Source organism: Artemia franciscana, chromosome 11 (assembly GCF_032884065.1).
Source record: "Artemia franciscana chromosome 11, ASM3288406v1, whole genome shotgun sequence".
In the NCBI taxonomy this organism is placed as follows: domain Eukaryota; kingdom Metazoa; phylum Arthropoda; class Branchiopoda; order Anostraca; family Artemiidae; genus Artemia; species Artemia franciscana.
The window spans coordinates 4003863-4030550 of NC_088873.1; the positions used below are offsets into that span (position 1 = coordinate 4003863).

Below are 26688 nucleotides of genomic sequence, written 5' to 3' on the forward strand. Positions count from 1 at the left end.
CGTTCTGTATTTATCAGTGAGAGTTTCTCGCTCGAGTGTTGTGCGTTAGTAGGTTGGCCTTTAGGAGGATAACCCATAAATTTTGTGTTTATGGACTTCGTACTCCATGAGAAGAAGCAAATAAAATCTAGTATTCACGAATAGTAATAAGTTATAAAAAAAATCTTAGTGTAAAGAAACAACCTTAAAAACCCACTAAAAAGTTTTATTTTTTCTAGTGAAACTCTGTTGTCTAGTAACATGAAGATGATGTACACAATCCTAGAGAGCTGCTGACACCTGACATGTCTAGTAACATGAAGATGATATACATAATCCTGGAGAGCTGCTGACACCTGACATGTCTAGTAACATGAAGATGATGTACACATTCCTAGAGAGCTGCTGACACCTGACATGTCTAGTAACATGAAGATGATGTACATAATCCTAGAGAGCTGCTGACACCTGACATATCTAGTAACATGAAGATGATGTACACAATCCTAGAGAGCTGCTGACACCTGACATGTCTAGTAACATGAAGATGATGTACACATTCCTAGAGAGCTGCTGACACCTGACATGTCTAGTAACATGAAGATGATGTACATAATCCTAGAGAGCTGCTGACACCTGACATGTCTAGTAACATGAAGAAGATGTACACAATCCTAGAGAGCTGCTGACACCTGGCATGTCTAGTAACATGAAGATGATGTACAAATCCTAGAGAGCTGCTGACACCTGACATGTCTAGTAACATGAAGATGATGTACATAATCCTAGAGAGCTGCTGACACCTGACATATCTAGTAACATGAAGATGATGTACATAATCCTGGAGAGCTGCTGACACCTGACATGTCTAGTAACATGAAGATGATGTACACAATCCTAGAGAGCTGCTGACACCTGACATGTCTAGTAACATGAAGATGATGTACATAGTCCTGGAGAGCTGCTGACACCTGGCATGTCTAGTAACATGAAGATGATGTACATAATCCTAGAGAGCTGCTGACACCTGACATGTCTAGTAACATGAAGATGATGTACACATCCTAGAGAGCTGCTGACACCTGACATGTCTAGTAACATGAAGATGATGTACACATTCCTAGAGAGCTGCTGACACCTGACATGTCTAGTAACATGAAGATGATGTACATAATCTTAGAGAGCTGATGACACCTGACATGTCTAGTAACATGAAGATGATGTACACAATCCTAGAGAGCTGCTGACACCTGGCATGTCTAGTAACATGAAGATGATGTACACAATCCTAGAGAGCTGCTGACACCTGACATGTCTAGTAACATGAAGATGATGTACACAATCCTAGAGAGCTGCTGATACCTGGCATGTATAGTAACATGAAGATGATGTACACAATCCTAGAGAGCTGCTGACACCTGACATGTCTAGTAACATGAAGATGATGTACACAATCCTAGAGAGCTGCTGACACCTGGCATGTCTAGTAACATGAAGATGATGTACACAATCCTAGAGAGCTGCTGACACCTGGCATGTCTAGGAACATGAAGATGATGTACACAATCCTAGAGAGCTGCTGACACCTGACATGTCTAGTAACATGAAGATGATGTACACAATCCTAGAGAGCAGCTGACACCTGGCATGTCTAGTAACATGAAGATCATGTACACAATCCTAGAGAGCTGCTGACACCTGACATGTCTAGTAACATGAAGATGATGTACACAATCCTAGAGAGCTGCTGACACCTGGCATGTCTAGTAACATGAAGATGATGTACACAATCCTAGAGAGCTACCGACACCTGGCATGTCTAGGAACATGAAGATGATGTACACAATCCTAGAGAGCTGCTGACACTTGACATATTAGGCATAAGTCTAGTTTACATGTCTAGTTATATGTCTGAACATTGACACTTCTACCCATACATCCAAAGGTGCATTACGATACTTCAAGGTCATCTCACGAGTCAAGCACGGTTGTACCGCACCAGTAAAATTCTCCCTCATAGTAATTAATGGCCTATTAAGGAATACGATGCATATTAAGGAATTACCTCTAATATACAGAAATTAAGTAGAACCAGTTGTAAGTTACGACATATCGGGCGGTCAAAATCAAAACGTGGTATAACACCTTCAAGGTTTTAACGTATATTCACGCTGTTATATTTAACAGCCGACATTTTGACGAGTCTGAGGCAGTTGCCAAAAACCATTTGGATGGGTCAACAGGATAATACAAATCAGAAGAGTCGAATTATAATTGAGCGTACATTACCCTGTTGATTCTCCCTATAAATGTAGCTTAGCCAGCGGTTTTTTGGCATTTATTTCAGGAGTACGAAAATTTCTGATACGACTTTTATGTGCAGCAGCGACATGTGACTATCGGTCAACGTTCTAGTAAATAAGGAGCCATTGCCATGACGTTGAGGAGTTATTAGGTCATCAGTTTTTTACAATAATAAAGAAGATGGCAAAGATATTATCATAGACCAAATCATAAAAAAGGTAAAGAATACGGCATTAGACTTTACAGTCCACACCGGCGGTGCTGATTTACGTTTCAGAACCCTTCAGCCAGCCATCCTCTACTTTGACACACCCTTCCTGTTTACATTCTCCAGATTCCTCCAAATACCTATTTAGAGCTAGGTCGAGTCTGGCTGAGCTTAAAGAGGCGCGCCGCTTATCCCCATTCGAAAGTAAATAACCAGCGACACTAGGACTCGAACCTCTGTCCTTACGGACAAAGGCATTAAAGTCTAGTGCGCCAACAGCTCGGCATTAGACCAAAAGGCGTTTATCATATTGTCACAATTCATTAAAAGTCAAAATAAAAATAACATTTTCGGCCATAAATCTGTCCAAGGACAAGCTATTCCTTAGGAAAAATCTAAGATGGTAAAAACTCCAACCTAAATTCCCCCTCCTTCACCACTGTGAAGGTTTTCTTTCTCACAAGAAAATTCAAGGAGCTAGTATTCTCACTAGTTTGAATAATCCATGTTCTGGGACAGATACACAGGCTAGTTTACTCTAGATACTCTATTTTACTAGGCTAGATACTCTAGCCTACACACAGGCTAGTTTACTCTAGATACTCTATTTTACTAGGCTAGATACTCTAGCCTATACACAGGCTAGTTTTGAAGTTTTAACAACATAAACACAAGGAGGAAGAACGTACAAAGGAGGAAATTTAGGGACGCACAAAGGAGGCCCTTTCGGTAAATCCTGGATCTCCCAACAATTCTCGAAATTCTAATTCAAGTTATTCAATGATATTTGCTTTTTTTGTTATTGGGGTCCTCTAGGAAAATTTCAAAGTACGTGCCTGATCCTCATGCCGTCTCTGAATTCCAAAAAACGACCTCTATGCATTACATCACAATGCGCAGTGTCATAAGATGCTAAGACCAAAAAATAGGCCATCTAATCTGGGCATTCTCGAAAATAAAGTGAAAATACTTTCAGGAATTTTTTTATTATAATAAAATAACTTATAATTGACTATAATATTGTAATTATAATATAATTATTATATAATATCATATATTATACATATCATATGTGTATTGAGCGTACATTACCTAATTACATAAAAAAACTAGTTTTTTTAACTGAAAGTGAGGAGCGACATTAAAACTTAAAACGAACAGAAATTACTCCGTATATGAAATGGGTTGTCCCCTCCGCAATCTCTCGCTCTTTACGCTAAAGCTTTTAATTGTTTTAAAAAGCAGAATTGTGGCAAAGAGTCAAACTTTAGCGTAAAGAGCGAGGGATTACGGAGGGGACAACCCATTTCATATACAGAGTAATTTCTGTTCGTTTTAAGTTTTAATGTCCTCCTTACTTTCAGTAAAAAAAACTAGTTTTTTTTTATGTAATTTATGAATTATATTTTATGTTTTTTTGAATTAATGCATGTTTGATTTTGGCTCTCAACACATAAATTATTAAAATGAAATTTGCATATTAATTCCTTTTTTGGCTAAATGGCTTTCTCTTAGCTTTGATCAGACGATTTTGAGAAATAAGGGATGGGGAAGGAGGCCTAGTTGCCATGCAATTTTCTTCGGTTACATAAAGGCAACTATAAATTTTAATTTTTAACGAATTTTTTTATTAGTAAAAAATATACGTAACTTAAGAATTAACTTACGTAACAAACTTTTATATTCTTTAATTTTTATTATGTATATGAGGGGGTTTGTACCCTCGTTAATACCTCGTTCTTTACACTAAATCGTAAGTTTTGTCCCAATTCTTTAAGAATGACCCCTGAATCAGAAAGGCCGTAGAATAAATAGTTGAAATTACTAAAAATACTATAGCATAAAGAGCGAGGTATTTATCTCCTCCTAAATACCTCACTCTTTATGCTAAAATATTTTTAGAACCCTCATATGCGTAATAATCTCTGTTCGTTTTAAGTTTCAATGCTACTCTTTACTTTCAATTGAAAAAACTTTTCCATGTTTATTTTTTCATTGTTTTTTTTTATAGTAATTTTAGAAAATTCTGCGCCCTTTTCATTGAATTTCTGTTCCCTAATGACATATTTCTCCAAGGAAAGATCCTCCCACATAGCCCCCTCCCCTCAACCCAACCCCCAAAACAAAAAAAAAATCCCCTGAAAATGACTGTACACTTGCCAATAACCATTATTATATGTAAACACTGGTCGAAGTTTGTAACTTCACCCCTCCCCCAGGGACTGTGGGGGAGTAAGTCATTCCCAAAGACATAGTTCTTATGGTTTTTGACTATGCAGAACAAAATGGCTATTTCAAAATTTTGATCTGTTGACTTTGGAGAAAAATGAGCGTGGGAGGGGGCGTAGGTGCCCTCCAATTTTTTTGGTCACTTAAAAAGGGCACTAGAACTTTTCATTTCCGTTAGAATGAGCCCTCTTGCGACATTCTAGGACCACTTGATCGATACGATGACCCCTGGAGAAAAAAAAAAAAAAAAACACACACCCGTGATTTGTCCGTTTTTTAGAGTTTCGTTTACTATTGAGCCGGGTCGCTCCTTACTACAGTTCGTTACCACGAACTGTTTGATACATTACCATACATCTATAGGTACGTTACCATTACATACCATACGTACATTACCATAATATATCTATATATATATATATATATATATATATATATATATATATATATATATATATATATATATATATATATATATATATATATAATGATAATATATTATAATTAAATGTAATTATTATAATATTACAATTATAATCTAAATAAAATTATATAAAAAATAGTTTTCATTAAATTTCAATTGGGAATCAGGGTTCTCCAATTTTCAATTAAGATTTACTAAGTCTTTATGAGATAGCGATATATCATATAACGGTATAAATACCACTATATCATTCTTGTAGTACAGAGGGTTTAATTTTAATTATTATAAATATAGGCTTAAAACGAAAAATATTCTTCTAAATGGAAAACTGAATATTTCTATGGCAACCCTTCTCATAGAAAAATAGTTCTAAACATCAAATTATCTTTATATGACACTGGTACATAACCATGGAAACAGGGACTTGTAACTCACACTTTCTCCCAAAATTATACCTCACACATTCACACTTCCTCCAAAATGAAATTATACATCTTTCTAAGAAAAATATGCAAGAATGCAATACGAAAACGTGAAGTTCTCTATTGGAGGACTTCATTTCTGCTCGTCTTCAGTTTTAACATGGCTCTTTACTTTTCTTTGAATTTTTTGAGAATTTGATAATTTCCTTTCATGGAGTGACCATTTATTCTTGCCAAAATTAATTTTGAAACTCTCTATTGGATCTTAAGCCAGAGGTTGTTACGGCTACCATCAAGAACCGAGACTGTATTCACAAAGGTGACTCCCCCCCCTAACACTCCCCCACTCTTTATATTAAAGCTTGAGTTTTCTTCACCAAAGCTTCACAAAGCCTTAATAGAAAAGCAACGTTAAAGAAAAATTATTTATTTTTTAACATTGTTTTGAGTATGGTTAGCTTTATTTATACACGATTGCTTTTAAATAATAACAATTTTTAGCTCAAGTGTTTAAATATTTGATAAATAAATTCGGTAAATAAAACACTTGCAATTGGTTACTAACTGATAAGATTCGATAAAATTGCAAACATCCGTGCACTTTAAAAGGCTTTCAGCTAATTACCAGTTAAACTTAGCGTAAAGAGTGGGCGGTGGCCCCATCACTTTTCTTTTTGGGTTTTAATACCGTTCTTTACTTTCAAATCAGCAACAATTGGTAATTTTTTCTCGCTAGTTATTTTTTTTAAACGTGTTTTTTAAATTTTTGTTACTATGGGTCATGGTTCGTTATTTAATAGGTTGCATCTATAGCTGCAACCATTTTTTATTATGTAATTTTACTTGAAGACCAATATATTGGTAATAATTATAAGATATACGTTTTCAAAAATCGTCAATCACAAAAACAAAACAAAATAAAAAAGCAACAAAACAGACAAAACCAATAAATTAAAAAGAATACAAAGATAATTTAAAATCAAAAACATACAAGAATTTAAAAGAAAATATCATACAACATAGCGTAAGGAATACATTCACAAATCACAACGCAGAATGAATAATCTTTAATTGAATATTAGGTCATTGCTACTAAATAGTGTTTATTATTTACGTGCTTTGAATGACTATAAGAAAAAAAGACAAGAAGAAGAAAAGAAGAAGAAAAACAAAGAAAAGAAGAGGAAGAAAAGAAGACAAAAAGAAGAAAAGGAAAAATAAAAGAAGAAGAAGAAGACAGAAAAGAAGAACACAGACACCTTACCATGTAGACGATTGTTTGTATAGTTCTATACGAAGGCCAATATTTTCGTCTCGTCAAGTTCTCTTCCAACATCGCTTCTGGGAAATTATTTTTAACAAAATGATGGACGTCAGCACAAAATTCATTTGTAAATCTTCCCATATGACAGGCTAACTTTCTAATATATTCCCTGATTGAAGGGTGTACACTTTCTCTGGAATTGTTTTCCTGAAATTATAGTATTAATAGTAGTTTGTTTTTTACCCACAAAAATCAAAAATGACAATGTGGAGTACAAATTATAATAGGATGAAGAGAAAACAGAAAACAACAAAATAATGACTGTATATACCATATACACAATCATAAAATTGTCTTTTATAGGCTGGCTGGACAATAATATAATTCTATATTACTCAAATGACCTAAGAATAATACTTCTTTATATACTAAAAAATACGATTCTAGAATTACAATACATGAAAATAATGAATGATTACAACAATAATATATGTGATTATTAGAATCAAATTGGAAACAGTATAAAACAACATCAAACAGTGTTATAAAATACAAGACACAAAGATAAAATGAAGCTCCTAATTAACAGATAGGTGGTTTGAATTTTAAGGAATCTCACAAACTCCAGTTTTCTCGCGACATCACATCAAAATTCGGTAACCAATAACTTTAAAATTGAGCATGTTTTTCATGAAGCCAAATATTTTTTACTTTTTTTCTAGGGACAGGGTCCTTCGGATCATTTCACAAAGAGGGAATTTAAAGAAAAGTTAGAACTGAAAAGACAATGAAACCAGCAAAAATTGAAAAGGAGCTAACGAAGTAAAACTTGACGCTGCAACGACTTCAATACATTCAGTAGAGGCTTTGCAATATACACGTTAAGTATACACTCCAAAGAGTATGGTAACATATAAGAGTGGGAACTAGCACTAACGTTGATGAAAAAAATTATCAACACCATCTAGCATTTTGCGACACTTCGCATTTTTTTTAGCTTTGCAATCCTTTTTCTACCAGAAACTGAGATCAGACACTTATTGCTACGCTAAGTTTACTGCTGACATTAATTGTCTTAATTATTCTTATTATTACACCGAAAAAAAAATCCAAGTGTCACCAAATTCTAGATGGCGTTGATAGTTTTTTGTTCACACTAGCGCCAGTTCTCGCTCTTATCTCGCTAAAAGTTACTGATACTTTTTGATATACTTAGTATATACTAAATACAAGCATTTTGCATCTTTCGGCTTTCCTGAGGATGGTTTCATTGGTTTCATAAATATTCATACCAAAGCGAAATTGTAAATTACTGACAGAATTTTCATTTATTCTATTCAATCTTGAAGATTTGTGGTACCCCCCCGTGTATCAGACTTTGCTAAATCCTAACCTACTCATATTAGGTTATAAAGAATTGAAACAAAAATGTTGAGAAAGGAATCCTAATATGGCTTTGAATCTTATTAAAATCATTACAATTACGTTTTCCGAACCCAAAGTCGAAGAAAAATAGACTCAAACGAAGAATAGAAAAGAAAAGCACAAAATAGAAAAGAAGAAAAATAGATCCTTTTTTCACTACTTGGTCGAAACATTATGTTTCTTACGGTTCAATAGCTTGGATGTCAACTTTTCTTTCTCTTTTACACCACTTTCTAAGGTTTACAATACAGCTAGAAAGCTCATTTCGGAAACTAATTCTTCAGGAGTTATCATTTAACTCGATCTTGAATCACTGTATATTCGTGCATGCTTTAATTTTTCTCAGATTCATGGTGCCCTCCCCCAACCTCTAAGGTTTCGCCATCTTTTACCTATGACCAAAATAATTACCATCTTCGCAATATAAAAATCATATTCAAATTCCTTTTACTCCTTGTGTAAGGTCAGATTTTGACTCTTTAATGGCGAGCCATATTGCAAGAAATAAGTTGCCTGAATCAGCTCGAAGGCGGTTTGTCTTCCCCCTTCCTAATATGACAAAAAGCCTTTGGCGGAATAGTAAAGTGTAATATTGCACGTTTATATCATGATGACTAAATCTTATCTTAAACAAACGAATTTTTCTTTAATTTGAACAAAAGACCTAATATGGTTTACCACTCTAATCACTAGAACAGCGTTTCCAAAACCTAGAATTATAGAAAAGCAGACTCAACCCGGAAATAATACAAAAAATTTCAAGGTTAAGAAAGATCTTGTATGCAACTTTCTAAGCTTTATAATTAGGAACTGAGTAGAAATAGAAGCTTGACAACACCTTTCCAAGCATAATCTACGCTCTCGCCTGTCTTATACTTCGTAATTAAATAAACGTAGCTTCCAAATTTCTAGGCTTGGTTCGCAGACTTATCTCCCTATTCTTCCAAATCTTTTACGGCTAAGAAAAAAAAATCCTGCGTCTTGGCTATTCTACTTTTAACGTGTACACAGCAATCACCGTCGTTACTAATAATTAAATAATAAAACAAGTTTTGAGGAGGGTAGCCCCTTCATATACAGAATAATTTCTGCTCGTTTTGAGTTTTAATGTTGCTCCTTAATTTCAGCTCAAAAAACTTGTTTCTCTTATTTAATTTCTGATCGTTGTTCAAATGATGCCGGTAAATCTGGTTCACCCTCTTTGGAAAATTCCCTCCCCTCACGGGAAACTCCCCCGTGGAAAGTTCCTCCCAAAAAAACAAACCCCCGTTAGAATTCCTTCCATAACTTCCATCCTCGCTGAAACCCCCTCCCCCGTAAAATTTCTTGCAGACGGTTCGGCCGAAAAATTATCCTTAGCATAATTTCACTTGAAAAAAAAATACTTTAAGCTCTAAACTTTTTTTGATCACTCCAGAAATCGCCCCTTCCATGGAATTTTTCCCCAGAAATCAAAACACGCCGAAAATTTTCTCCGCAACATCTCCACATGTAAAATTGCGGAGGCAAAGAGAAAGTAAGACAAATAAAAAGAATTTCATACAGGAATTCTGTCTAATTCCCCCAGTGTAAGACTTCCCCTGGAAAGTTCATCTTTGGAAACTTTACTCCCCATAGAAAATTATCTCCATGAGACCCGTCCCGAGCACAAAATCCCCCCACCCGAAAAATTTCTGTAGACTTCCCAGTAACAAATACTATACACAATTGCAATAAGTAAATTTTATAACTTAAAGAACTATCCCGAGGGGCTGAAAGGGGTCATTTTATTACCAAAGGCATAGTTTTAGGTCCTTCCAACTATTCTGAACAAAATGGCTCTCTCAAAATTTCCCAAAAGTTTGGGAAAAAAGGGAAGTGGGAGTGGGGCTAGGCACCCGCTAATCTTTATGGTCACTAGAAAGGGCAGTAGAATTTCTAATTTCCGTTAAAATACGCTCTCTTCCGGTATTCTAGAATTATTGGCTGGATACAATGACCCTTAAAAAAAAAAGAAAAAAAAAGAAAAACGCATCTCTGAGAAAAAAACAAAAAAACACATCTTTCTTCTGGCAAAAATATAAAGTTCCCCATTTTTGCAGATACAAGCTTGAAACCTATTCAAAAGGGTTTTCTAATACGTTGAATCTGATGGTGTGATTCTCATGAAAATTATTTGACATCTAGGGGTTTTTTCCCCTTTTTTGAAAATCAGGCAAATTTTCACAGGCTCGTAACCTTTAATGGGTAACACTAGGCTTAATGAATTGTAAATATTTGGAATCATCATAATATGCTGATTCCATTGATATATCTATTGATGTCAAAATTCCTCTTTTAGGAGCTTCAGTTACTATTGCGCCGTGTTTCTCCTTCGTTTGTTACCACGAACTGTATTGTATCGCGATAGATCCCAAAAAATTAAACACACAAATAAAAGTTAATCAAACAATTCAGAGTTCATCTACAAAAGGATCATGTTGATTAACTCCTTCCTTAACGTCCTATTGTCCCCCAATAGTCTCAATGCGGGAATATCAATCAAACTTTTCGTCTGACCTTCATGAACGTTATGAAGCAATAAGGCTTTTATATATTTTAACCATTTCAGTCTAAAAATCCTACTGACATCAGGTACAATTTTTTAGTTGCCATGTTGTTAAAACTCATCAAATTTTAGTTCCAATAACTCAATTCCATATTTGGACTCAAAGATAGAGAATACCCATGCCAAATTTTATTTCAAAATGTCCAGAAAATAGGAGAATTCTTCTATATGAATAAATTAATACTAATTCTTGTTTTCTAAAATTTTTTATATTATTTCATGCGTTTTTAATTCAAAAGATTCTTCAGCAAAAATCAACTAGGTAAACTTGCGCAAATGGGTAATTAAGCTTTATATATATATATATATATATATATATATATATATATATATATATATATATATATATATATATATATATATATATATATATATATATATATTATATTTCCCAAATGATCTTAATTTATTGACTGACTTATTAAGCTTGGCAAATCTCTAAAATATTCAGCAGTTTTTTTCGAACTGACTTGATTTCTAACTGACATTTATTATTGTTCCTTGATTGAGTTTGTGAAGTTTTTTCAATCGCCTGCAGAGACTGCCAAATATGTAAAAAGTTGTTATCAGACTACAATCAAATTCCTTGATTCCAATGCAAGGAAGTTGCAGGTTGTCGGGTTGTACAAGTGCCCATGCAAAATTTTTCATGAGGGGGGGATACATACAACTTCGAAAAAAAAGCCGAAAATAGGTAAATTATATGCAAATTTTAAGATTTTCGAGATGAAATCTTAGCTGCCCCAAGATATTGGGTAGAGTACGGGTCCGAAGCATCCTTATTTTGAATAAGTGTCTGAGCTAGTCTATCTTTTGTACGTTCTTGGGTGGACGCGTGGACGTCCATGGGTGGGAGAATTCAATTGAAAAAAAAAAGTTGAAATGCTCGCTATCCATCTCCGCAGCAGAGGTTTAGTAATAAAGAGATCGGCTTGTTAATTTGTCCGTTTTTAGAGAAGATTTACGAATTCTCCTCGGGGTAGTTTCATGGCTACTATTAACTAATATTGCTAATATGACTGATATAAAGTTGCTATAGTTCTAAAAAGAGCTATGATGAATGAAATGTTAAGATGACTAGGCCGTACTTTACGGTTGAAGGCACAAGATTGAGGTTTTTAGCCATCCGACATAGGCCAAACCAAAAACAGATAGTCCCCAATGGATTAAGAAGAGATCATAAGGAAGGATTTACAGGAGATTAGAACTTCAAGGGCGATGGTAAAAAATCAAGCTTGGGATGGATTAGGGCTAGGAGCGTTTGTGGCTGAGTTGAGCTCAGTCTACTTGGTGCGGCAATGGGCCGATATTTCTTACCCAGTATAGGCACAGGTGAATGTTTTTCCGAACAGGGGTAGAAGCTTCCAGATTTTTTCAATGAGGGGGTTTTGGCGGGGGAAAGGGAGAAGTAGCAATAATAGCCGCAAGAGATTTTCAAGTCAATCAATTTAATTTTGAGACATAAGAACCTTTCTCTGCTTTTCAATTTATAACTGAATGGAGAATGCCTTTCCGAAACAGACAGTGCAGGAAATTGCATATGGAAATAAAATACGTAAAAGCAAATATTATGAAATAGAAAATAACCCGATAGCATTTGATACGAAAAGGTATAATCGCTTGAAATTCAAGATTCAAAAGCAAATACCACTCCAGACGTGTCTGATTATAATTGTGTTGTGAGAGCAACACTTTGGTTTTGTCCCATTTTTTCTTGTTTTCTATGCCGCCGATGTCGGCTTATTCCTCGAAACTGGTAAGGGTCTAACCTGTGCGGTTTTTACGGAAAGTGTGGACCTCAGGCCGGATTGATGAATATCAATACATTTTGAAAATCTCCGCAGATCTCTTGCCAGGGGGCAAAAAGGATGGTTTTTGCTTGTCCACGAGCCAGAGCCTATGGTGTGCGAAGTGAAGTGGAGTTATGTAGCCTATGTCAAAGAGGAGTATCTGAAGTTGTGCAGCCAAGCTTTCGTTTCATCAAACCTTGTTTCTGCATTCGAGTGGAAAGCTCCGTTCTAGCAGGCAAGCAGGCAGGCACCACTTTAAAATTGAGGATGGACTAAAATCTATAAGTGTTAAATATATGCGGCAGTTACCCGGCCCCACAGCCAATATATCTTCTTTGAGTGATAAATAGAAAAATTTACAGAAGCAAAAAGGTGGCATTTTCCCACGGGTCCGAAAGTGCTGCCGTGATTTCGGCTGGGTTTATCATTTCTTTTTTCGGACTTGGGATTGAGGTAGGGAAATGTTATCAGATGTACCTCTTAAACTTTAACAGTTCTGTCATTGCTAAAGAAATTGGAGCTTATCCTTTGCTCCTTTCTAAGTGGTGACGTTAGAAAGTTGGCCTACGGCAAAAAAAATCTACTTTTGAACTAAAACAGATAGAATTTTTTTTCGACGGCAATCGATAAGCTCTCGATGAATTGATCAAAGCATATGTCATCCATTTTTTGGTAAAAAAATTCCTTCATGAGATATACTAGTTTGAAAGTTTCAAGGGGTTGACAACCTCAGTAGTAGGGTACACACTGAAACCAAAAATAGGCCGATACCAATTATGAAACATGTAGGACACTTGTAAGGAAAGGTCGGCTGTTAGCTCATAATCATCTTCGGCAGTGAAGGGGTTTGCAAATTTTGCTATTTGGTGTACCTATTATTTGTTTCCAGTGTATTTGATGGTAACAGCGAGTTGGTTCCAGTGGTAAGACATGTAGGGGACTTGTGTAAGTAATAATCGTCTGTTAGGCTACAATCATCTTTAGTGAAGAGAGTTTTGTAACTTTTGCTAGTTGGTGCAGCCTACCCATACTCACTGTAACCTAGAATTAAGTGTTTACGCAACGGGTACAAACGATAACGTAAAACAACGAGGCAATTCCGTAATAATTAATAGTGTCAATTATGGTATTTTGATCCTGAAAAGTTACAGATAGCTTTATAATACCAACTGGATTATATAAGATATTGTTCTAAGCTTTCATCCGTCAGGTTATAATTGACAAACCCTTGACAAACCCTATTAACCAAACCCTTGGAAAACTACAGGTTTCAGCGTTCGCTTACGAGTCAAGAGGACTTGTTGGTCATTTGTCAATCCTATGGTATTCCACCTACCTATAGACTACAAGCGGCCAAGCCTATTAGGTTTAGGTTTTACTTGATTGCCTGTGATTCCAAGCAAATTCAGTCCCCGATTTTGCATACAAGTCCAGTGGACACTGTCCGTCACGCGTCAACCCAAAATCAATCCAATCTTTCATCCATTAGTTCCATGACTATCTACCTTAGTTCTGCCCTAGGAATGACGTATGGACGGATGACAGATAGACTTATCTATCAACAAATGAAATGACATCAATTTTATACAATCCTAAAAAGGGCTTATGCCAGATTTGCCTCTCACTCACTCGGACCATCTGTCTTGGCTTTTCCTACATTTAGCCATGGCTTGATGCCTGTAACTCCTTGATTTAATATATATTTATATATATATATATGTTACCGTGAATGTCCAAAAATTGTGAATGTCGACTTTCATCGGTGAATGTCAACAAACACCGAATACGTCAGTGAAAGATCAAATATTTCATTACATTCTAGTGCATTCGGACCCTCACCGGTGTTTGTCGACAATCAGAGATATGCTCTGGTGAATTTCCAAAAGAGAGAGAGAAAAAAAAACAATTCTTAAAACGAAATCCTTATCTTTGGTGAATAAAACAAAGAGGGCGGAAGAAGCAGCACATCATGTTTTTTAAATATTTCTAAGATTTGGAGGTCCAGTCATATTGCAATACGATAATGGATAGAGAATTCTGTAATTAAGCCATATCCGAAATTTGCACTATGTGGAAAGATTTTAAGATAGTCCATAGAAAGCCTTGTCAGAGTCACAGCATCTTCTTTTTTGCCTAGCGAAGTGAAAATCATCTTGTGAAGATGATTTTCACTCAGGATATCGTTCCTTCTTCCTTTTGAATGAGATGTATGACTTCTACCCTTCTACCAAAAAAGTGAAATCTGAAGTCCACTCTACATCAATCCACCCTATTACTGTAGCTACATCCATTTGCAAGCTCTTTGAGCTACTATTTATTAGGAAAAATGAAAAAGTCTGCTATACCCCTCCACAACAGATCGGATTTAAGCGAGGTACCGGATGTGCCGATGCTTTAACCGCTGTTACAAATGACCTGACTGATGAGGAATCTGGAGAAAGCTTTGTTTTGGTGGGATATGATTTCAGAGATGCATTCAACTCTCTTATCCATGCAGCGATGTTTCTGAAAGCTGGTAAACATGGATCGAATCTGGCCATTATTCGTTCTCTTTGGGATTTATGCTCAATATTACGTATCCACCTAAAACTACCCCAGGATAAAGGCATGCCCCCAATTTCACATAGACAACTTATCCCAGTCAAAAAAGGGGCCCGTCAAGGAGCTGTCATCTCTCTCGACCTCTTTAATTACTATGTATTGGAAACACAAGATTTGTGCCCACCTTTACTGATTTTGTCTTCTGTAAACCTTTCCTTGGTATACTATGCTGATGACATCCTAAAGTTTAGTCGAACTCTTCAATTTATCACCGAAATCTTTGGAATCCTTGTAGCGGAATATAAGAAAGTTGGGCTCGAATCCAACTCCTCCAAATCTGATATTGTCCTGTTTGACTGGAAAACAGAGTCCTCTGCCCCTTCCATCACACTTGGATCTAGCTCTGTCCAACCTACAGATCACAAATCACCTTATCTACATGGCTGCTCATTGCTTCTTCTATCTGACACACCCAAAAACTTCTTATTGAACAAATCAGACGTAGAGTCTCAGCAGCTTACGCTTCCATTGTACCTTGTGAACTTCAATTCAACCGATCTCTTCTAGCAAGTCTATACAGTGCTGTGGTCCTTCCCTATATCCTCTACACCCTTCTGGAGACTCCTAACTGAAACTGACAAGAGTAAAATCCGATCCATGTTCTTTCGTTCTGCCAAGTATTTGCTTCATCTACCTCCGTGGTATACAAATTTACTCGCTATTACGAAATTCAAGGTTGCTGACCCAGAGGTTGAAGTCGCCAGACGGATAGGGAAACATAATAGAAAAATAGATGAAAACTTAAATGATTGGTCCTACATTCTTAAGCACTGATATTTTGTGTTTTTCTTTTTCCAATGCTTCGTCTTGTTGGTTGTGTGTTTAATTGTGACGGGTTTTTCAAAATTTTTAATAATAATAATAATTTTCTTCTTGTAAGTACGTTATTATTCTGCAGCATATATATTATATTGCCCAGTTTTGAAGATTTGTTTTCGCACATATATTATGTAAAATAGATGGTGCTATTATCGTTTCTAAAATTATCTCCTTCGGCTCCCATCTTGGACCCAAAACTTCTTTTTGCTTATTCTTTATAGTACGACTGATTCCTGTACTACCGTTCCAACAAGTATTGTGAATTTTAATGATTAATTTGTCACATGACTGGAGCCATATACTCGTTCGCTTAGAAGTCATTTTTTTTATTCTGATTTCTTTCGTATATTTGCTTCTCATGTAGTTTATCATTTTGTTTTCTTTTACTACTCCGTCTTCTTGCTTTTGTATAACGGGTTTTTAAATAAATAGATACAATTAATTAGAGTATATTATAATAATTATAAAACAAACAAATATTTAATATATGCAATAAAAATATATTATGTATAACAATTATAATACATTTTTATATTATTATATAATCAATCATAATTAATTACATTCAAAAATATAATGTTGTTTGTTACTCTAAAAAGAATTGTTGTTTGTTACTCTTCCAATAAAATTAAAGACACTTTTCCATTTAAGTGATTTTAAAGGACTTATACCCTCGAGTTTCAGAAATCGTGGTTAACGTTTAAGCATCGGTTTTAGTCATTAGTTTTTTCTTCGAGTCCCATAAAAGTTTTCTTTTGTATAACAATTATTCTTGATTTTAGGGGGGGGGGGTTAAAGTTGCATACGATGACACCATAAGAAAACAATCACTGATATCTTATTAAAAAGAAAATGTCATACCAGAAGGCTTTTCCTATGACGGGGAGCCAAGGATTCAAGGCAAAATACTTACTTGGAATTTTGTAACTTTCATTTTTTTAGAGGGGTTTCCTTGTGAAAATTGTTCTTCAGGCTTATCAAAATTATTCATACTGAAGTGAAAATGGAAACTGCCGACTGAATTTCCAGTTCTTTAATCCATTTTCTACGATCTTTAATTTATCAGCGGTGAGGACACCCTCGCCCCTCCCTAGTATTCAGGGGTATATGTGCGGATAATGAGGGCAAATTACTTCTTTAAGTGTAAAACACCTACATAGTTTTCAATTCTTCCATTCAATCTTGACAATTTTTTACACTTACCGGCTCCCCCATGTATAGGCATGCCTGCGAAGGACACTAACAAATATGACTAACAAGTATTGAATTTTTTCCGCTACAGAATAGGTGGGGATACCAAGCCTGGCCGTCTTGTCTCCATTCGGCATTAAACTACTTTGACTTCAGGTTCGAGTTGAATCAGGCCGACTTTGCCAGCATTCAAATTGAATATTGAATAAAAGTTAATTAGACTAATAAATTAGTTGAATTGGACTACTTATAAATTAGTACACATTATTTATTTATTATGCATTATAAATAAATAATATATTCAAAATTAATAGAACTGAGGATACTATTCTAAATTGAACTTTAAAAGGGCTACACCGCAATTTTCTAAACCTACGAGACATTTATCGAAGCTATGGGAAATTCATTATTTATTATCTACCTTTTCGTATTTTTTTAACCGTTAATAATTTTTATTTATAAATCTGCTTTGTTTTGGCATTCAGAAATAATCTCCACTCGACAAGAATTTTTTCTGATATTAAGCAAGAATGAAATCAATTACTATTGACGACAGTAATATTGCTAGAAAATAGATATTTCGCCATTTCTACACAGCAAATTTTGTAATATAAACACCAAGAAGTTAAATTTAAAAAAACTTATCACATTGCAAAATTGTAAACCTAAAATATTTTTTTTCAAAAAAAGAAAGTCTATTTTTAGATATTCAGGGTTTACAGTTCTGGTTTAGTTTCCATGTTTGAAGGGCTGCTAGATTGTAACTTTAAGTTTGATCACTGTAGCCTGCCTATTTTGGCAGTGACAAAAATGCCATTGTACCTATTTCTGTTAATTATGGGTGAAAAATCAATTATTATCACAAAACCATTAGCCGTCATCTACTCAGCGATAACGAATAGCGTCTAGCATATTTCCCTGTCCTTCATTTGAATCCATATTTTTGGAATGTAAAATTATGCCCCACCTCTCGGTTTTTTCATGTAGTTCACTGCCTCTTTATCAAGAAACCTCTAAAAGAGAGCCTCATTCGGCTTTCTGCTAAGAGCCCTTGACATTTTCCATGAAAAGACCCTTCCTTCCCTTTCGATGGAAGATAGAACATGTCATAGCATAATTTACATTATTTAAATGTATGACAACAAGTCTAATCGTTTAACTGCATTTCTCAAACTCGAAAAATTCAAAGTAGACAAATAGTAAGGACAATGTAAAAGTTAAAAGAAAAACAACAAATTAAAACAGAAAAATAATAGAAAAACAAAGACAATACAAAAGAAAAACAAAATGCCTAGATTTTCACGAGTGAGGGGCAAAATCTCATAAGAAGAGGAAACGAGACCTGAAGCCTTCTGCGTAAGTGCTGGCCTTAAAGATCGTAAATTTAAAAGACTGTCATTTATTTTGTTGTCAACCCCGTATAAGCTATTTGACATACTTCGAGTTCTCTTTCTGTGCTAAACCCTGTTGAGAGCCCGTCGAATAACTCTTTTCATATTTCAGAACTACATTTGTGCCCAAAATATTCACTTCAATGACTTTTATTTTTATTGACACTTTATTTTATTGACGTTCATTTTTATCGACCTTTACATTTACTGACATTTTTTTTACTGTTTATTTTTCTTACCTTTATATTTATTGACATTATTGACCATCTCATTGATCTTTATACTCAACCATCATTGCTACCATTACTGGTAAGCTCCATCTCGAATACCCTTGGTTTTGACACTTTTTTGGATACTCTTGCGCTTTTAGATGTTCCTAAATCGCGCAGAAACACCTTCCATTGTGCGTACTCAATATTTTTACCTTTATATATATATATATATATATATATATATATATATATATATATATATATATATATATATATATATATATATATTGAAAATAATATCTACAGATATCACAAAACAATATCTATTGAACAAAAGTCTAAAATTGTATGTATGCTTCTTGATTTATATATATATATATATATATATATATATATATATATATATATATATATATATATATATATATATATATATATATATATATATATATATATATATATATATATATATATATATATATATATATATATATATATATATATATATATATATATATATATATATATATATATATATATATATATATATATATATATATATATATATTATATATATATATATATATATATATATATATATATATATATATATATATATATATATATATATATATATATATATATATATATATATATATATATATATATATATATATATATATATATATATATATATATATATATATATATATATATATATATATATATATATATATATATATATATATATATATATATATATATATATATATATATATATATATATATATATATATATATATATATATATATATAAACTCTGGCGTAAAGAGTGAGGTATTGAATAGGGAGAGAACCCCGTCATACACGTAATAATTTCTGGTCGTTTTAAGTTTTAATGTTGCTCCTTACTTTCAGTTGACAAAAAAACTTGTTTTTTTTAATTTAATTTCACAGAGGATGCAATGCATTTAGTATTTAATATTTCCCTTTGAAAAATTCAGTTAACCATAATATGTAAAAGCACAGCTCGTGATGTCAGTGACCAGACGTAGACGCGAATAAAGTTTTAATCCTGTTCTCCTACTGTAACAAAGTAAAAATACTGAATTAAAGCATTTGAAGCTGGTCTAGAGTTCTAATTCTGAGAGAGAGAACCAAAATTATAGCAGTAGTACACATCGCAGGGCTCGAACTCACGACCATTAGATTAAGAGTCTCCTGCTGTATGTTAGTGCTTTTTGAATTTGGCCATCCGACCAAAAAACGCAGACTTTTTTCCTTAATATAGGTTCATCTCGAAGCGTCTAGCTGGAATACTAAAAATAATTTTTCAGTTCATAATATTTCAATTTTAAATTCATAATATTCAAATGTAAATTATTTTAAAATATTCAATTTTAAAAGGGAGAGGCGCGTCATTGGACAAATATTTCTCCTAGGTGATACCCCCTCCTTTTAATTCCACCTCTGTGAATGTATTTTTACTTCACCCTTAAAATACCTTTTTCAATAAAAAGGGGAACTCTCACCCCCCTTCAGTGGAGATTCTTGGTTCTGCCTCACCCAAAACAATATTATGGGGTTAATGTCTCTTGATTTTGATGATCTGATAATTTGTCGAGTAGACTTTGTCAGTTAATATGGGCTCAATTAAGCGTTTGTCTGAAATAACATAATTTTTTCAGAGGTGGGAGATTGTCATTAGAAAACCTTGCTTCATGACAGCCCTCCATATATTTCTAGTACTGATATATAAATGTTGAACAGTCTCACCCTCCTCTGCAAAGTTTTTTGACGCTATACCCCCCCCCCTTTACAATTTTTTTTCATGGAGGTAATATCATGCGATTTTGGCTATCCAACAAGTAAACCTATTGAATTAATCGCTTAATATATCTGATTTTTAATGTCTTATGGACTTATCACTAAGGTTTTAAGGTCTGAAGGCCTTACCACTCCAATAGCATGCTTTCGGTCATGAGCTTCTTCAACTGGAAAATATCCAACGTATACAACTTCCCCTCCAGATCGCTCAAGCAGTTCTGAAATCTAAAAAAAAGCTCAAATAAAGTAACTTCAACAACTATTTTAAATCAAAGTGCAATCCGCGCTAACAAAAAGGGCAAATGAAACTTCACGAAGACTGTAATTACATTAACATGACACAAAGTACATTTAAAGGAACAAAGGCAAGAAAAAAATTAAAAACATAACGCTACCAGGGCTGCCACAGGTTGAAATGGCATAAATTAGGGACTTGGATACCTTTTTTTTAGTCGATAAAGGAACCTCTCTAGGGACCATTCTGGACGCAAAACGGACCCCAAAACTCAGTTTTCAGAAAACTTTTGAAAGAAAAAGAAACAACAGCAAATAACACTCGTTTAAAGAAAAAAAATGTGAATGATCATTTGCAGACATCTCTTCATGCACAGAGGCCAAGTGATGAATAAGAAACAGACCACCTGAAAATCATCATATCATGGGAAGAGCTTTTTCTTCTGAACGCTTTACTTTCGAATACGAGAAATCAGATACAAAGATATGATTAAAGAGATAAGGGTACGATAACTAGAAAACACATCCTATTTGTTTCCATTTTTTGCACTGCCTTCTGCTGGAATAGAGATATGATCAGCAGCTGTTTCTTTTACTCTAACTGCTCCTGGGCAGCTACAACAGTAGCAGCTTCTATTTTTATGTTCAGTCCTCATCGACAGAATCCCATCTATCATGGCCTGCGCTAGCTGTATCTCAACCATATCCTTCTTTCCAATGCCTTTTTTCAGTCGGTTATGAGATTCCTTCAGCAACTCATCTGCGGCCTGTTCCTTGGAATTAAATACTTCTTTTTTTTAGAGAGAGATTTTTCAAGAGTCACTATTGTCTGTCTTTTCAAAAAGGTTCCAGCGAGCTGCTGCTCTCTCAGCCGTTCTCTTGACTCCAAATCCTGCCGCTCTTTCTCAGTTTTTTCTTTCAAGGCTTTTCCTGCTGTAGGTAAAAATCATAGTTCTTTCTAGCGGATTTGACCAGTTTTTATAAAGTCTTCAGTGATAGCAACATTTTGCGCACTTCCTTCAAATCTGCCCAATACCTCTATCACAAAAATTTTTGCATTCAAAGTTCGCAGACAAGTTTGGATATTTTCCTCCCTGGATCACGCTGTTACACTTGTCGTCGATCATTCCTGGCTCACAGGGAAGTTCGGATAACTGGACTTGCTTAAACTCGCCAACTAGCATGTCCTTTTGCGTCGCGATAGGTAGCTTCCTGGCAACATATAATAAACCATGAACAGAACCTGGCTTTGAAACTTCATCGGGATATAGAAGAGTTAACGTTTTCAACAACTACAAAAATTCTCCACCGAGTGTTTGCTTAAGGACATATCTTGCATCCGCAGAATAATACTTCTGAACAGGCTTCATGAACAACCGTTTTGGAATCTCGTCTACTGACTCAAGACAGTCGACAATATCATCACTAGCAACAGTCTGTAACAGTGGCACAAAGTTCTTTTCAATTTCGAGTGGCCGAAGGGATAGTTCAACCCTAAGTTCTTCGGTCGCTTCGTGTTTTAAAACTCGTCCAGCCAATGTCAAGACCAGCAGATTCAGCTCCGTACAGAGTTCATGCACTAGGACTCTTCCCATTGAAATTTTTCGGAGAAACGTGTGAAGAGGTTCGAACTAACAATAACAAACTGACATTTTCCTTTCAAGGGCGGTTGTTTGATCTGCCGGATAATCTCTTTGTACACATTTGATTTCAAAAGAATAGGGTTTTTCTTTGGAAAATAGACAATGAAGGGCTCAACCAGTGCTGGAATCTGTTCCCTTAGCCTCGAAGCGGTAGGTTCCATTGTTAACCATCTGGTAGGTATGTGTTTCAAAAAGCAAGACTTAGGAACGCCAGTTTTCTCTTGAATCTTCCTGTAGTCTTCTTGTCTAGCCGGCCAACCACTAAAAAGTAGTACACTTTGATGATCACATCGGAACAATTCTCGCCGATTTCCTGCAAACCCTTTCAAAAAACGTTGTGTACCCAATGGGTCTTGCAGGTACCAATATCACGGACACCTTCGCTACTTGTGAATTCACGTTTTTCGCAGTCCATCAGTCGGAAAAGTTTTTTGTTCACTTTCGGACCATCACAAATTAATGCTAGTGGTTTAGAGATAAATGGATCTACTCTCGTCAACCGTTCTCACTGTTTATGCCTTCAAGTCTTCAGCTGTGGCATGACCAATTAATACAGTTTTCGGATGTCTTTCTATTAATCGTTTCGTCTTTCAGGACCAGGATCGGATCCTCCTTTGAAGCTCTTTCTTACTTTCATCTACTATTCCGTCTGCGTATTTCCCAGAATAGTCAATCATCTCCAGATTATCTTCAGAGCCAATGTAGTTTCTGCATCTGTTATTCCATCCCGCGCTAGATAAGCACCTAGGTACATGGGCAGTTTTGCTGTTCGCCGCTCTCCATGGAAGAGTCTGCCGAGAGACGAAGCTGATTCGGTGTTAGCTTTATGGTAACGTTCTTCATATGTTCAGCAGTTATGACGTACTGCAGTAAAGCGTAGGAATCTTTATGGCAGACAAGGGATGTATTGCAGATAGACCGGAAGAAAGAGAACAGATCTCCCAAAACGACTCTACACCACTCTTTCATTTGGTGTCCCGCCGCATCTTTCTCTCCCAGCGAAGTCTCTTTGAATTTGCAATTCTCCTTTCTTATTTAAACTGAAACTTGAAACCCTAAACCTTAAAAAAAGAAAAAAGTTAGAAGAAAAATATATAGGCTATTACCAGAAATACATTCAAATAAAAAAGTTGCTCGTGTACGTGGAGCCATTCTCTTCCCTCTATGTGTAACAAAGTGACACCCAGAAAAGATTTTTCTAAGTCATTAACAGAGCCAACCGAAACCTGCCACCTCATAGCCTATTGACTCCTGAGTCAAAGGGGGTCACTCCTTCTTATTACTAGTCTATCTGCTCTGTCCAGACAAAAGCGCTGTAGCCTATGTAACAATAAGTTTTGTCTTTCTTGGAAAAGCAAAAACAGGTTCCAAGAATCTCAATCGAAACAAAAATACTGAAAACTGTATACTCACAGGTACTCGTAGCCCTTAGGCTTTCACCTTTAGGCTTCAGGCACCCGTTGTATAACTAATATCGCTCAAAGCTGAAGACTAGTGAATAGCTGGGAGTTGCATATGCATACAGACCATATACTGAATCTGATGTTTTCACACTCGTGAGATAATTTCTAAAAACCATTTGCTAAACTGTTCTCAAAGAGACGGTCTGCTGGGCAGTGTATGTCCTGTCACATTTTGATACTTCTAATATAGATTATCCTGTCGATCTCAGCGAAGTAAGCAAAAGTTGCACCTCAGAATTCTGTATTTTCCCAAAATTTCTGGGCACTTCTTATTCAAAGTATCAATAAAATTTGCTTTTTGAGTGAATTGATTTAAAAACAAATTATTATTAATTATAATATTATTATTTATAAGATTTATAGCAATATTATTATGTTCTTATAATATTATAAATTCAGTTAAAATTATGAATTTAATTATAGTTTACCTTTAATTTAATTGGTCCATGAAAAAATAGAGGGTCATCGATTTATTCACTTAATCAAATAAAATTTGCTTCTTTAAAGTTAATTAACTTAAAAACAAATTATTATTAATTAGAATTAAAATTATCATTAATTATCAACTATAATGTTAATAATTAAATTTATGATACTACTATTCGTAAATTTAAAATACTACTATAAAATAATTATAGCTATAATCAATTAAATTCAAAATTTTTAATTTGATTTTTTTTTTTAATTAAGCTAATTTATCCAAAAACTTCCCTCGCACGCGTCTTGTTGATCCTGAGAACAGTTTGAGAAAAGTTTAGTAAGTAGTTGTTTGGCAGCTTTATATACATATATATATATATATATATATATATATATATATATATATATATATATATATATATATATATATATATATATATATATATATATATATATAATATATCTTTTCTTTTTAGTAGGAGGTTAAAAAGGGAAATTTTAAGGAGGTGGATTAGTGCTAAAACATAAAATCGCGAAGAAAATTTACTGCATTGTTACTGATTGTTACTCCTGACTTAGGAAGAAGGGAATACATCGAAAATACTGAAGGAAAAATAGGGCTTGTATTCATACTCAATAGGTCGGTCTATGAATGGAAAATTGTTTTATTCAAAGTATGCGCGTTAAATTGTTTTATCAAAGTATGCGAGTTAAAACAGTACAACCATATACCATACAATACATTCATAAACCATAAACCATAGAAAAATACAGCTTACCGGGTCACCAGCTGCTGCCCATTCACCAATGATATCCTTCAATATCGAGCCAGCAATATTCTTATATCGTTTATTTCTTTTTGCAGGCTATAAATAATAACAAAGAAAACTATAATTATTATAAATATAAAATTATTATTATAATAAATATAAAAAATAATAATTATTCTTCAAAAATATATCAAATTTCCATATACTGTCTATAGCAACATTACAAAATTAAAACAAAAATGTAACAATATTACAAAGCATATTTTAAAGATTCGTGGTTTATAATACAATTTGTATTTTAGTCAAAAAAAAATTCATTTCTATTATTACTGACTTAAAGTAAAGGTGCCCCTAAGATATGCTTGAGGGGTTAAGGTTACGTGGAATCAAGCCTCAGAGGGGTCAAGCACAAATTCTTTTATGTGGTAATTTGCTTTCAAAGTTTTTTTTTTTAAGTCTACAGTTGAAACCTTTCCAGTTTAGAATGATTATTACGTCCTTTTTTTTTCCTTGCATGGATAATCCTTTTTGGTTTTAAGCTTGCTTTTATGTAAATAAAAACCCATTTTTTTAATGGCAAAATACAGCTCGGTTAAAAAGCTCATTCTTATATAAATAAAACTCCTTTTTTTTCAATGAAAAACAAAGCTCGGTTAAAAAGCTTCAATTTTGAGTAAATAAAACCCCTTTTTTTCAAAGCAAAAGACAGCACCGTATTTCGTACTTACGCCCAACGTATTTTGTACTTAAGAACATAAAAAAGCCTGCGCACTCCAAATACGCAGAAATTATAAAAAAACACATTTCAAATGAATAAAGGTAATTTCTTACAGGTCTAACACGACAATATAAGTGCAGAATAATTGTTATTTTTCAAGACGGATCTTTAGTGTTTATTATTTTAACATGTCTCTCATCATTCTCAGAAAGTTTCAAATTGATACCCTTAACCGTTTCTGAAACTTGTAGATATACCTTTTGTCAACCTGGATGCACATAGTGTCTTTTGATTTACTTCAACATCAATCCTCTACATGCTTTGATCGTTCATATTATATGAAATATTACGCATACAACTTTTTGACAACCTGGATACATTTAGTGTCTCTTGATTCAGTTCAACATCCATCTTAACATTTCTTGAAAGTTTTAACTTAATATCCTTAGCTGCTACCAATATATTGCAGATATGCACTTCACTTTTGACAACCTGATTACATGTAATGTCTATTGATTAGTTTAACATTCTTCTCAAAACTCACTCAAAGTTTTAACTTATTACCGTTTGTCGTCACGGAGATATTGAATATACAACCTTTTGACAACCTGAATACACTCAATGTGTCTTAATTCAATCCAACATCGATTTCAATATTCCCTGAAAGTTTTAACTCAATATCCTTAGCTGTTCACGATATATTTCACATATGCACTTCTGACAATCTTGATTCGTGTAGCGTCTTTTGATTTAGTTTAACGTTCTTC

At 34.3% G+C, this 26688-nt stretch overlaps 1 protein-coding gene across 1 annotated transcript in view; it reads right to left on the reverse strand.

Annotated features, from left to right (window-relative positions):
• Positions 1-26688, reverse strand: part of LOC136032703 (uncharacterized) — a 69717-nt gene that overhangs the window by 21429 nt on the left and 21600 nt on the right. The window contains exons 4-6 of the mRNA XM_065713007.1: positions 25213-25299; positions 20803-20898; positions 6831-7037 (exon numbers count right to left, since the gene is read on the reverse strand). Coding sequence (XP_065569079.1) covers positions 6831-7037; positions 20803-20898; positions 25213-25299 — 390 coding nt within the window. The remainder of the gene's footprint in view (positions 1-6830; positions 7038-20802; positions 20899-25212; positions 25300-26688) is intronic.